The sequence below is a fragment of the Cimex lectularius genome, unplaced genomic scaffold, assembly GCF_000648675.2.
Source record: "Cimex lectularius strain Harlan isolate CLEC.00 unplaced genomic scaffold, Clec_2.1 scaffold41, whole genome shotgun sequence".
Lineage (NCBI taxonomy): Eukaryota > Metazoa > Arthropoda > Insecta > Hemiptera > Cimicidae > Cimex > Cimex lectularius.
Window position 1 is genome coordinate 389,396 of NW_019393011.1, and position 14,059 is coordinate 403,454.

Here is a 14,059-nt window from a genome sequence, read left to right on the forward strand (position 1 = left end):
CTTTTTCTGTCCTGGTCAGCCCGCCTGGATATTTACGCTTTAGTCGGCCTTTCTTTGTTTTACGTCTGTTTGCTTATATAACTATTTCTGTTTCACTCCGTCCGACTATTCTTTGTTTCTATATTAATCTGGCATTTATTGTTACGTTTTAAATCTTTTCGTTTGTATTTTTTTCCTTTCAATTTTGCTTGTTTTTGACTGTCTAATTGTGCTTTAATTTGTGCCACCAATATTCGTTCCTATCTGTTCGTCTTCTCATGTCTCTGCATGACTGCTTGTTTGTTCCTTTTCCAGTGTGTTTGCTACTGCTTGTCTTTGTTTCTGCCTCTTTTGTATTTCTTTCTTGTCATTGACTGTATGAATGTCTGAGGCGATAATGTTTTCTAGGTTTCTCATTTTAATTGCTTTTGGTTTTGTTCTTGCGTAAAAAACTAGCCCTCTGAATACTATACTGAATTTAATATAACTGATTTTTTGTAAACAATAAAAAAAGTAGACTTTTGTTACAACTTCCTGTAGAGCCATGATGAAAAATTATTCTGATTTTTGATTTTGATAAAAACAAATTTATCCTACTAACCTATTGTAAAAAAAGGTAAAACTACTTGCACAATTTCAGAGGATGAGGTAAAATTTTTGAAATAAAGTTATAAACCGTTTTTTACTTGTGTGTTACTTGCGACGATTATTTGATTCAGTTCATCGACGTAAGACAAGCGTGTCAGTACTCAGTGTGAATTGTGACAACTGAGGAAGTTTATTTCATTGTTACCATAACTGAAAACAAGGAACGAGTCATTTTAGCCATTTCTGTTAATCTTTCGTTTTGAAATAAACTCTTAGGCGAAAATGTATTCTGGCGAAAATAAAATAAGTTTGGCCGACCTTTAGTTAAAAAAAAGTAATTCGTTTCATTATGGATCCTGTGTTAAAAGAGAAAAACGAACACTTGTTCTCCCTTAAAGGTAATTAATAATTATATATGTCTTTATTTAACAAAAAAAATTTAATATTCTCAAAGACAAAAACCGGAGACGGTATTTATTTTTTTATTTTACATAATAACTAGGTATAAAGATATATAATTTGATGTTTACCTGTACAGAGTTTTACTAACACTTTTACCTCTTTAGATTAAAAATAAAAAAGTCATTCAATTTCATCCTTTTCCTACCATTATTTTTCTTGTTTTAAGTCAAGAACAATAGTCCATGCCTGGACAGATGCTTTGGCCAACAACGGATGTAACGTCCGTGACAGCTTTATTTATTTATTTATTTTTTTAATTATGACCTTACCCCTGGGTATTGGCCAAACAAGGGGAAAAGGGAGGGAACCGGCAGGGCCAGGAGTACCCAAGGAGCCCGGCGAAGGAGACAAGCCGCCACCGCCAGGCAGGGGAAAGAAGAGGGCTCACCTTCTACTAATACATAATAAATCTTTAATTTTGCAGCAATCTTTACGGGGATGTGGATAAAAACCATTTACAAACTCTATGGAAAAGTCCAAATCCCCAAGAGAGCTGGGGCTAACTTGCCCAGGGAGCCCTCCCGTCACCCCCGACCAGCAACGCGACAAGACCCCGCCGCAACACCCCCCAACCACATCTCCCACCACTCTATTTTGAACCTACACATTAAGTCCATATTCCGCAATATAATCCATTATGGCACTGTAGACTTCCTTATTGTTTGTTCCCATTAAGGTGCTCAAGTAAAAGGGATGTTCGATACCCTTTTGATACAAAAGTTTTTGGAATAAAGTTTGTCTCGGTATTTCATGTTCCACGCAAGCCAAAATTATGTGTTCCAAGTCTTCAGCTACGTCGCAAGTAGCAGTTTGGTGAGGGCCTTAGATTGATTTTGTTTAGGTACGCACCGCAAACACCATGACCAGTTCTGAGCCGGGATATAGTTGTACAAAAGGCTTTACTCCCACCCCTCTTGGCAAACCAAGGGACTTTCTGTACAAAAGGAAAAAGTGACAGTACCTTCCAGCATCTGCTGAGTTATAAAGCATTTGCCACTTTTTGTATGCCCGTTTACACATTTGAATTTTCATATCCACCTGGTGAGTGGGACATCAAGCGTAACACCTTCCTCTGCGGCTCCCTTAGCCAGTTTATCTACAATTTCATTCTGAAGGATCCCCGAATGACCCTTGATCCAGCATAATGTCATCTCTTTTCCAAAATTTTTCTGCAGTTCCCAGATTTTCCTTACTACTTCAATTATAAGGTAATCACACCTGGTGTTAGATTTAAAGTTTTGTATTTGCCCAATCAAACTTAAACTATCAGTTAAAATTCAAATTTGCTTTGAGTTAATTGTTTTAATATATTCCAGTGCCCGTATTATGGCAGTAATCTCCGCCGAATAGCTCAAGTACTGGATTTGCCATGCTGTACCATCCAAAATGGTCTGCAGCTGTTCAGTGCCACCGGAAGTCTTGATTGAAGAGACTTAGTTGACCACGATGTATGAATGCTAGAAACAATTGTTTTATTGCTCTCACCGCACTAAGGAACTATCATTTAACAGTTTTCTTGATAGCCAATAGGTGAGCTGTAAAACATATCAGAAAGCTCTAGGCGTCCTGCTGGTTGACACTACTTGAAAACCATCAAATAGAAAGGCGACTATTCGCAAATCAGCATCTCAGTGAGGCACTTGAACAATGGGGGGGGGTTCTCTTCACGGATGAGTGCTGGTTAGGTTTGCAGTAATCAGATGACGAGGACCCTGTGTGGAGAAGACGTTTTGAACGCGTTTTCATATATCTTGCATGAATCTGCCTTTTCAGAAACATCAGTTATAGTGTGGGGTGGAATCAATGTCCATGTCTGTACCGAACTGGTTGTCATACAGAATGGATCTTAGACTGTACATTGAAGAAGTTCTTTTGGAAACTGTGGTCACATTCTCTCCATTTATCGGTACAACTTTGTGTTAATGCATGATAATGCCATAGCTCGAGTTGTCGCCTATTATGATGATGTAGGGATTACTACAATAAATTGGCCTTGTTCTCCTGACATGAATCCTATAGAATACTTATGGGACATGATAAAAAGAAGGTTTAGACTTTTTTCGCTGACTCCAAGATGTGTCGAATAAATTCAAACTACTCTTGTTGAAGAATGGGATTCTGTTTCACAAGACAAAATCCGATCGCTTATTTACTCGATGCCTAGGGGATTTAAGGCCCTCCATAGGGCCACAGGAGATAATGCACATTATTAAGAACATAACTAGGTATTAAATTGTTGTTAATTTTTAATATGTATCACTAAATAATTTTACAGTGTTTTTGTGAATTTTCTTTCAATCCATCTTAATTCAATAATTTTTATTAAAACTCAAAGCTTTACATTAAAATAAGTATGTTGTAATTAATATACTGAGCAAAATACGTATAGTTTGAAACAAAGAACAAAATATAAGTATCACTAAGTATCAAGCCATTTGTGCCTAAATCATATTTTCAATCTCACCAGCTAGTGTCTTGTACTTTGCAATTGGATAGGTTCTAATATTATCTGACAATTAATTAAGGTTTTTAGTTGAAATGAAAAAAAGTTAATGGCACGAGAGGGATTCGAACCCACGGCCTTCGGCTAGATACGCCGCTGCTCTACCACCTGAGCTATCGTGACCTCGATCCACTCGGACATCAACTCCCCATCCCAACCCTACCTTATGAGTTTCCCTCCTTTTGCCATTTTTCAATGGTTCGAATCCCTCTCGTGCCATTAACTTTTTTTCATCTCAACTAAAAACCTTAATTAATTGTCATGTATTAATTGGTCAAGCGGACCACGAAAGTAGTGAATTTCTAATATTATCTTTGTTTTCAATCTTGGATTCTTGTTGCATTTACAATTTTGTTATAACTGTTATAGGCAATAGGTCATTAGTCAGTAAAGTGGCTGAAGCCTGGTTTTAAGCTCAATGAATGAAGCCAAGTAATGGCACCCTTTAATTAAGACATATCAAGTAACGACAAAATTACAAAATTGAGTATGTTAACTAACTTCAAGGGTAATTTGGTTGTTACCGATCATTTCACAACGTTGCTGACCTCACAGAGAAATTTTTCAGTATCTTCAAGGGGCTGGATAATTTCACAAAGAAAACTCAAATTGAAAACTAATGAAGTTTCTTTAAATATACAAGTTAAGATGTGGTCATTTGGTTCAATTCCCACCATTATCTATGAATTTTTCAAGCAAATTTGAATTTAGTCAGTATTTTATCGCCCTCTCAATGACTAATTGATTCATTTTAAGGACTTCAACTTGAATTTTCCCTTGCTAGGATGCAAGCAAAAATTCAATAAGTCTTTCTGAAATTAAATATATTGATATAATGCCATTTATATTTTAGTGTAATATGTATCTTTTCAGTGATGTGTTTAACCAGGCCGTCTTTTATCACACCTACAATAATCACAAGTGACCAGAAAGATCTACCTGGGCAGTTATTTAACGATATCCTCAGAAAGGACATAACCACTGTACCAGGAAGTGAAACAATTGCAGCCAGCAGTTTTCTCTTACTTCCTCAGAGCTTTAAGTAAGATATCGAACATTTTTGTAGTATAAAATATGGCTTTAATGTAACAATTTGATCAGTTGTTCACTATGTAATAAATGAGAAGAAAGTATGATTTAAATTTATTTATGTGTGGGCTTCCCACTTGTATTTTCATTCAATACTTAATTAAAACATTAGACATCAAAGAGCTAATATTTTGCAAAAGCTTGATGTATTTATAAAAATAAAATTAATTTTGTTAGATTTTGTGGTCTGATTGACCAGATAACATATTTTAATTAATTAATCTTTATGTAAGGGTAAGGTATTGGTTGAGATAAAAAAGTCAGCATCTCGAGCGGGATTCGAACCCATGACCTTTAACTAAATACGCTCCTGCTCTACCACTTGAGCTAACATGACTTTGGTCCACTCGGACACTAAGCAACGGCGTATTTAGCTGAAGGTCGTGGGTTTGAATCCCGCTTGTGACGCTGACTTTTTTATCTCAACCAATACTTACATAAAGATTAATTAATTGAAAGATGTTATTTCGTCAATTGGACCACGAAATCTAATGAATTTAATAAATTAAATAAAGTATATCTTCACTAAAGCTCTCCGTGGCCATTTCATTTGTCACTAAGAATCAAATAGATTACACGACATTTGAAAAATGGCAAAAAGGAGGGAAAATTCGAAAGGTGGGGTTGAGATGGGAAGTTAGTGTCCGAGTGGATCAAAGTCATGACGATAGCTCAAGTGGTAGAGCAGCGGCGTATCTAGCCGAAGATCGTGGGTTCAAATCCCGCTCGTGACACTGACTTTTTTATCTCAACTAAAAACCTTAATTAATTGTAGTACTTTAGTTAGTTGCCAAAGCGTACTAAGATTTGGAGATACAAACGTAAGATTTTTAGTTTCCTTTAGAGACTTAAGATCACCCTATGTTAAAATAAAAGAATGTAACATTTTTAATTTGCAGAACCCTATAGAGTTTTGTATATCGTTAATTTTATTTTCTAATAAAATAAAGTTTAGAAGGATAGCGTTATAAGTTGGTTCCTTTCTGATTCATTTAATGAAGGATTAGCTAGTAATTTTATCTTTCTGTTGTTTTCTTGTATGGTTTGTATGTGATTAAATTCATCTCGACTAAAAGCCTTAATTAATTGAAAGATATTAATTGGTCAAGCGGACCACGAAAACTAGTGAATTTAATAAGTTAAAATGAAGTATACTTCACTAAAGCTCTCCGTGGCCATTTCATTTGTTGCTGAAAATCAAATAGATTACACGACATTTGAAAAATGGCAAAAAGGAGGGAAAATTCAAAAGGTGGGATTGAGATGGGAAGTTAGTGTCCGAGTGGATCGAAGTCACGATAGCTCAAGTGGTAGAGCAGTGGCATATTTAGCCGAAGGACGTGGGTTCAAATCCCGCTCGTGATGCTGACTTTTTTTTATCTCAACCAATACCTTACATAAAGATTAATTAATTGAATAAAATTAATGTTAAAAAGTTATTAATTATTATTATTATTATTATTAAGGTTATTAAAATTCATTAAACACAAGAAAATTCTTCCCAGAACCGGTATGGGACACAGTAATACCAGTCTGTCAGGGAACATCCCTTTCTTCTTTTATTCCAGTCTGGAGTCATTCAAGGAAGTATCCTTGGCTTGATCCTCAAACACAGCCATCTCCACGTTTGCTGACAACACTCATTTCTCACTCTGACCTTCCATTGTAAGCTCCTATCAGCAAAGTTGTTGTTACAAACTCTTGCTGAGACTATTCACCAGTGATCTCACCTAAACCTAACTTACCATTTATAAAACACTCATTCGTCCGATAAAGACTTATGGAGTGCAAGTTTGGGACTCAACCAAACATTTTTATTCATCCCATATCCAGGCTCTCCAATCCAAAATCCTAAGAGAAATAATTAATAGTCCCTCTTATGTCTACAATAAAACTATTCACATTGACCTTCATATTCCATTCGTTCAGAACCTTTTGAGAACATATTATCGGAAATTCTGCAATACCATTTCCGTACACTCAAACCTCTTTGCCCAACAACTTTCCACACTAACCCTCCACATTGGCTCCAATGGCCTAGGGAATTAATTATCCTTCAGTGACGTGCACTTGTGGTTGCCTTACCAGTAGGTGGCTTCTCCCTTCATGTTTAATTTCATTTTCCCTAGGAATTACCAAAGTTACTTATTGTAACTATAATTGCAGGTTTAAAAATAATAATACTGTTACAGGGATATTTATTTAGGAGAAACATTTTCTTGCTATGTTTGTATCCACAACCACAGTAATCATGTAGTGAAAGGTGTTACTTTAAAGGTGGGTATAAATTTAATGTTGAAAAAACATCATTTACATATTTCAAGTAAATAATGAGTAATTATTTGTTTTATTATACCCAAGGTGCATTTAGAAACTCCAAAAGAGAACTGCTTCAGGATCATTAAACAGCCTAAGGATCCTATTGATTTAGCCGCTGGATGTAATATAGATGAGGTTATACACCATGAAGTAAAAGAAATTGGAAATCATGTGTAAGATATTTAAAATGCTACATGATTTAATGTTGTTGTTTATGGTAGATTTGAGTTTACTTAATAGATTCATGTGTTTTAGTTTGCTGTGTGAAGTTAATTATCGTTCTGTGGCTATTCCTGATGAAGATAAATCATTAAAAAAAACTTTTCAATTTAAAGTGCATAAACCTCTTGACATTAAAACAAACCTGTATGCATCTGAGGTAAGTTGAGAATGTCAATAGTATTGTTAATATTGTAAAATGCCTTTTGTTTCTAAATAGCCAGAAGAAATATATCTCGAAGCCGAAGTGCAGAATATAACATCGGATTATATGGTTTTGGAGAACGTATTGCTAGAAGCATCACCACTTTTCAACGGTAACAAAAAATAAGCATTTTTCTTTAATAAAGAACTAATTTCATTGGCTGTTAATTTTTATATGTAAATTCTTTTAATAGTTTTAAATTTTTGTTGCTTTAAAAATCTTAATCTCTCAAAGTAAAACTAGTGAGAAAATTTCGTAGAGACCCAAGACAAGAATAGAATTTTTACAATGGTTCGCAACAGCAGAGGTCATATCAACTCTCAGGTGCCAGTGTTTTTGAAAAAAAAAAAAAAAATGTATGTTTGTCAGATTTGACTGCAGGGCCACTGGATTTGATCCCAGGACCTTCACCTTACAGTGATAAGCTCTGTGTCAATGCCACCGAATGCCCCCTAAACACACGTTGTATTGCTTAAAATGTAATACTTTTCTTAAGACTTTCTATGCTAACAGCATGTAAATTTACAAATTTGGAAAAGGGTAAATTGAATTTGAATATGTTAAAATCCTTATACCATATAACCAGAAAAGTTCTTTCGGTTGTTCATTTATTATTTTAAGCCGTCAATCAATATTTCATATTTACATAAGCATTTACACATCATGTAATACCAAGAGGTTAATGCATCATTTCAAAGAAAAAGTGTCTTGATCAATTCATTGTAGCTCGTAAAATTTTCACTGCTTTCGGTGATGGAACAGTGAGTGCACTGCCACAGTGGTTCAACAAATTTGCTTCTGGGAATGAGGGGATTGAAGTTGAACTATGATCTGCTAAAATTGAGATGGATTCTTGAATGATGACGAATTGAGAGAAGCTGTCAAACTTCATTTGAGTCAAACATGTCAGGAGCTCACAAGAGTTGCAACGTAATCGATGAAACCATTCGCTCTAATTTACATCAACTTGGGAAGATGTGGAAGATGAGCAAGTGGGTTCCTCATAAAATGATTAATGGTGAAAAGCGTCAGCATCTTTGTACTTATAATATATATATATACTTTTTTATCTCAACTAAAAACCTTAATTAATTGTAATATATTAATTGGTCAAGCGGACCAATAGTGAATTTAATGATTTAAAATGAAGTATACTTCACTAAAGCTCCCCGCGGCCATTTCTTTTGTCATGGAGAATCCAATCCAATTACACGACATTTGAAAAATGGCAAAAAGGAGGGAAAATTCAAAAGGTGGGGTTGAGATGGGAATGGATCGAGGTCACGATAGCTCAAGTGGGAGAGCAGCGGCGTATCTAGCCGAAGGTCGTGGGTTTGAATTCCGCTCGTGCCATTGACTTTTTTATCTCAACTAAAAACCTTAATTAATTGTAATATATTAATTGGTCAAGCGGACCACGAAATTAGTGAATTTACTGAATATATGGTTTGTTTTACATATTTTTACCAATTAATATTCCATGAGCTGTGATGAGATTCAAACCCAGAACTGCTGGCATGGAAAATATGAGTCAAATGCCGCAACCATTCGGCCACTGCGGTCACCTTAATTACAGGCCTTTAATATTACAGCTTGATAGTTTTCAACTTTAAAACCAGTACAGCTATTTGTATAGCACTTAAAGTTTTGTCTTTTGTATCCTAGCTCTGCTAAGGGTTTTCCTGGAAAATTTCTGTTTCTTGATAAAGTATAAAATTTTTAGGAATAAAAGTAAAGAAAGTATAGTAATTCCTCTGATAGAGGAGAGCTTAACGTCCAACTGTGCATTGGGTACCCCAAATGAGGGGTTAAACCAAATTACAATACATTTTACATATTATTTCCAGTTGTAATTTCATGGGATTCGAACGCAGAATTGCTAGTGCGGCAAATACAAATCAGATACCTGTGATGACCTGTGAGGATTTTTGGTTCCTTTCTGTTGAGTAGGACTTCCTCTTTCTCCCATGGGGTTGTTTTTGTGAGTAGTATTTTTCTTCTCTCCTGACGTTCCCAATGTTTGTCGTGTGGGTATGTTATCAACTATTCATTGCTCAAGAATTTTTTTTAGGTATCATAGTTTTTCCTAGCAGTTGCAGAAGAACTCTGTTGCCTCTATCACCTCTAAGCATAGTCGATATCTGCCATCTTTTAGAAGCATAATTTTTTAAATAAAAAGTAATAAGCATAATTTTACTAAAGCATGTAAACATACTTATTAGGGATTTTTGTTCCGTTTTGTTAACTATGACTGTTTTCTCTTGCCTGGCATACATTTCCAGTATTCATTTTATTCTTTAATAACCCATAGTTCCAGTTCTACATTAATGTGGCTCTTGGTTATGCCACAAAAGGAATTTGAAATGTTGTTGCGAGGTTCTTTTGTTTGCTAGGACATCTGCTGCCTCATTAGGGCAACTTGGAACCCACTCTCGCCATGTGTGATCCCAAATCATTAAATTCAATTTTAATTAAATTAATAATAGAATGTTTTTTTTTTCCTTGAAAGTACCCTTTATAATATAATAATATGTTGAAGGATTATAGTGTACATACTGTTACGGTTCNTTTTATAGACTGTTATTATATATGTTTAATTCTGTTAACATCTTATGCTAATAGATTATACTAAAAGAGTAATTAACGACTTTAAAACTCTATTACTAAGTTATAACATTTTTATTTTTTCAGCAGAAAAACTTAGTACACAAGAAAAGATTGACTCTTTAAATTTAAATATCATGGCTTCTAAAGAAAGTAAACATTTCTTGTACTGCACGACACTCAAAAATAGTCAGAATGTTTAAAAGCTATGTGAAACTCATAGGAAAATCCTAAATTTCTACCCGTTAAAAACAGTTTGGTGTTCCAAACTTAAAGATTAATAACTCCTCTAGATTCTATCAGAATTCCACACTTTTAGAAGTTTTAAAAAGTTTTACTTTCAGACTTATTTTATATCTGCAATTCTACTTTATTTACGTAGGCCAGGTTTATGCCATTATGTGTTGTTTAAAGGGTTGTAACATCCTTTTAAAGTTATCACTATTTTTATGATTGTCTTTAAAAAAGTCTGCAGGACTTAGAAGAAAAAAAATCATTTGGATTTGTTTTAGCACCCTTTTAAAGTCTCTAAATATGAATTTTCATAGCATAGAAAAATTGACATTTTTAGGCTGGATCCGCTTAGGGCTTTTTTTCTCCGATGTCCAGTTTTCCTGACTTAAAAATTCATAATTACTCTGAATTCTTTTAGAATTCCATGCTTTTAGAAGCATTGGAAAGCCGAATAACTTTACTTTTAGAGGATATGGACAATGTTTAAATTGTATGCTATTATAAGTGAGAAATAAAAATGAAATTAACAAAAGCTTCTCAAACATTTTTTTGTTCGATATATCCATTTTAATTTATTTACAGGGGTAAAGTTTATGCCATGATGTGTAGTTTAAAGGTTCTAACATCCCTGTATATTTTACTATATGTTGATTGAGTCATTTTAATGTTATAACTAATTTTGTGATTTTCATAAAAAATCCGCATTCAGTAAATAGTAACTTTTTTTTTCCAGTTGAAAATCTTAGTACACAACAAAAGATTGATTCGTTAAATTTGAATATCATGGCTTCTGAAGAAAGTAAACATTTCCTGTACTGCATGACACTCAAAAATTATCAAAATAACCGAAATTTAAAAGCTATGACAGACAAAGTAATAGGCAAATTGGACATAGTCTGGCGTTCTAATCTCGGAGAAAAAGGACATTTGCAAACATCGCCAATTCCTAAAAAAGTTTGTATTATAATTATGTGTTCAGTTTACAATATATGTTTACATATTACTATATCGTGAGATGCAGTCTGGTGTGACGTAGGTTTTAGAAAAACATTTTCTTTATCGTGCAATGTTTCTACCTTTATTGAGCTCATCTTTAGGGCCTGGGATTTATAAACATTGTTTAAATTTCAAATACATGTAGGAGGTGAGAAAAAATGAATTTATACAATGCTAGAAAATTTTAGATAAAAAATTGAATTTATGCATGCNTCTAAAATTTTCTAGCATTGTATAAATTCATTTTTTTCTCACCTGAAGATGATCTCAATAAAGTTCGAAACGTTGGCACAATAAAGAAAATGTTTTTCTGAAACCTACGTCACACCAGACCGCATCTCATGATCTCTAATAATTGACTAACGGTCGCTAAACACCATATATATATTGTTTGTGTTTTTAGCCTTCAGATGTTAAAGATTTGCTTTTGGGCATAGATGAATTGCCAAGCTTGGTCTATCTTGAAGAAATGTTTAGTATTACATTGAGGTTATCAAATATTACGTATGTATATATATATTTTTTTTAAATAATAAATAAATACATTATTCCTCATAACATTTATTGTTTTTGAAATATTACTTTGGCCAGTTTACAATAAATTGGTATGTAAATTGGTGGTTTACAGTCAACTTGCAATGTCTCCAGTATTATTACTTGAACAAATCGGTGGCCTGGCATGGTGTGCTACATCCGGTGTTTTTATAGGAGAACTCCCTGCTGGTGAATCAAAAACAGTTACCTTAAAAATTATACCTTTGAAACCAGGCCTTCAGGTATTTTTCTATTTTATTTACAGTGTAACCTGTGAAATTATACGAAAAAACAAAAAAACTTTATAATAAAAATAATGAATTATAAAACTGAAACTTTTCTGTAGGCTATAAAATCCCAATTTTCCAATTTTTATGTTTAACCGGCACATGGCCACTTACTAGGTCTGTCTCTACTCGCGGGTTCCAGTAAGTTGCCATTTGCCCGTTCAACATGAGTTCACCAACTCGTAGACCAAAACCCATCGACTATTTCCAATTCTTATCCAAAATTTTGTTTTGTTTCAGACAATAACTGGTATTAAAATCAAGGATTCAATAACCAACATTGATTATGATTTTAAAGACGTGTCCCAAGTGTATGTGATAAAAAAGTGACTTTGAATTGTTAAAAAATTATTTCTAATTATGTGCATATTTTGTATACTATGTCTAAGAAAATTATGTTATTAATGTACAATTATAATAATACAAAATACACATACATTCCTGGTATATTATATATTATATATTGTTATTTTCATATGATAAGAATTACAATTTCTTTGTTAATAATATAACAATTTATAAATTTAATTTTCATGCATTATGATTTTTTTTCAAGCTTAGTTTTCTACCTTAACTCTTGATTCTAGAACTGTAAAATGTTTTATTATATATAGCTCTGCTTTCCCACTACGTTCTTATAATAATATAATTCTTTGTAGTAACTTAGTTTAGCGAATAAGATAATATAGTGTAGATGGATAAGGCGTGTTACTACGCCATTGATTATGAATTTCATGTCATTGGTATTGTTAGAAGAAGGGGCGATCCGTAATTGGCAGCAATGCTCCTTACCTTTGCTTGTTCGCCGGAACCTGCTTCTTCACGGTTGACTCCCTGACAGAAGTAGGACACGATATGAAGAAAGATAGATTAAATTAAACTAAATTAATGCGATTACATACATTGGACAATAAAGTTAATTTAATTTACATAAGTTGAACAATAAAGTCAATAAATTAAAGAGAATAGTGACAGACATATTACAGGAAATTAATCAAATTACACAAAAAACTTGGTTTTAAATGTTGTCACTGTAGTTAACAATTAAAGAAAACAAACACTTCAAAATAAAGTCTTATTGGAAGACGTGAACAGCCGAAAGGAAAGGTCTGGCCTGTGAACAGCAAAATGATGTGCGGCAAAGAATGCAGGCGTCATGAATTCACAGCGATGAGCGGGCAAAGAAAAAAAAACACTCCAGGGGTGTACTCGTAAATTTTAACTTCGATTATAAATCGAGATAAAAAAGAATTGAACAAACGCGTTCGTTCACTCTCTGTTGCTAATTGGCCAACTGGACCCCCGAGACCTTTTCTAAAATGTTCTGCGTCCCCTCTTCTTCCTGGCAGTATATGCACAGTTTCTTCTGTCAGTACTCAGGATTCCAACTGTCTTGGCCTTCTTTCTTATACTGTTCCTAAGCCGTTCCCGTTCTTTACAGTTTCTTAGGCTTTTAATTTTTGTGTTGCTTTTTTTTAAATTATAGATTATAGAACTGCAGAACTTGGGGTCAGAGAGCAAGGAGTAAGAAAAAATCAAGGTAAAAATAAACAAATACAAAAATAAAGTAAAAGTTAAATTAAATAAAATTTACACCTCGTTCCTCTTCTCACTCCTGTTCTAGTTATCCTTTTTCCATTCTCTCTTTATTCTTGTCCTTTTTTATTTGACAGTCACATCTCAACTCCACCTGCCAAGCACTTTGTCAAGTGTGTCAATTGTCAATTAATTGTAGTGTCCAGGTTGGGCCTTGAGGAGCGGCTCGTAGGGATATTAATTTTGGTGGAGGAGGTATGACATCTTACTTATTGTTTGCTTGCTCACTGTAACTGCTATTTTTATGCCAGAAGTCCAACCAGAATCTTGGTTCTGTTGAGGTTACTCTCCAGTCGTTCCATTGTAAGATTTGCAGATTGCCTTTCTATGAATATTTTCGCGTGCCTCATGTCTGGGGTATTGTTTCACCAGGTTTTGGACAAATTGAGGATCCATTTTTGGATGTGTCCTTTTTTGAGACAAGATGGTAGGCCATAATAGGGT

At 34.0% G+C, this 14,059-nt stretch overlaps 1 protein-coding gene across 2 annotated transcripts; it reads left to right on the forward strand.

Annotated features, from left to right (window-relative positions):
• Positions 1-734: 734 nt before the first annotated feature.
• LOC106665420 (trafficking protein particle complex subunit 13) lies at positions 735-12,466 on the forward strand. Of its 2 annotated transcripts, XM_014391834.2 has the most exons (10): positions 737-965; positions 4,406-4,574; positions 6,814-6,898; positions 6,983-7,113; positions 7,196-7,319; positions 7,380-7,476; positions 10,936-11,156; positions 11,602-11,702; positions 11,827-11,974; positions 12,260-12,466. In XM_014391834.2, exons 1-10 carry the CDS (start codon positions 917-919, stop codon positions 12,347-12,349), a joined length of 1,215 nt encoding a protein of 404 aa, XP_014247320.1. In that variant the 5' UTR covers positions 737-916; the 3' UTR covers positions 12,350-12,466. The 2 variants fall into 2 exon arrangements, with proteins under 2 accessions (XP_014247321.1, XP_014247320.1); XM_014391835.2 differs by lacking the exon at positions 12,260-12,466 and having other exon boundaries at positions 735-965; positions 11,790-11,880.
• Positions 12,467-14,059: the final 1,593 nt, after the last annotated feature.

Coding starts and splice junctions, on each gene's coding strand:
- LOC106665420 (XM_014391834.2), top strand. CDS start 917: ATGGATCCTGTGTTAAAAGAGAAAAACGAACACTTGTTCTCCCTTAAA. Junction 7,114..7,195: donor AAAGAAATTGGAAATCATGT/GTAAGATATTTA, acceptor CATGTGTTTTAG/TTTGCTGTGTGAAGTTAATT. Junction 11,703..11,826: donor TTGAGGTTATCAAATATTAC/GTATGTATATAT, acceptor GGTGGTTTACAG/TCAACTTGCAATGTCTCCAG.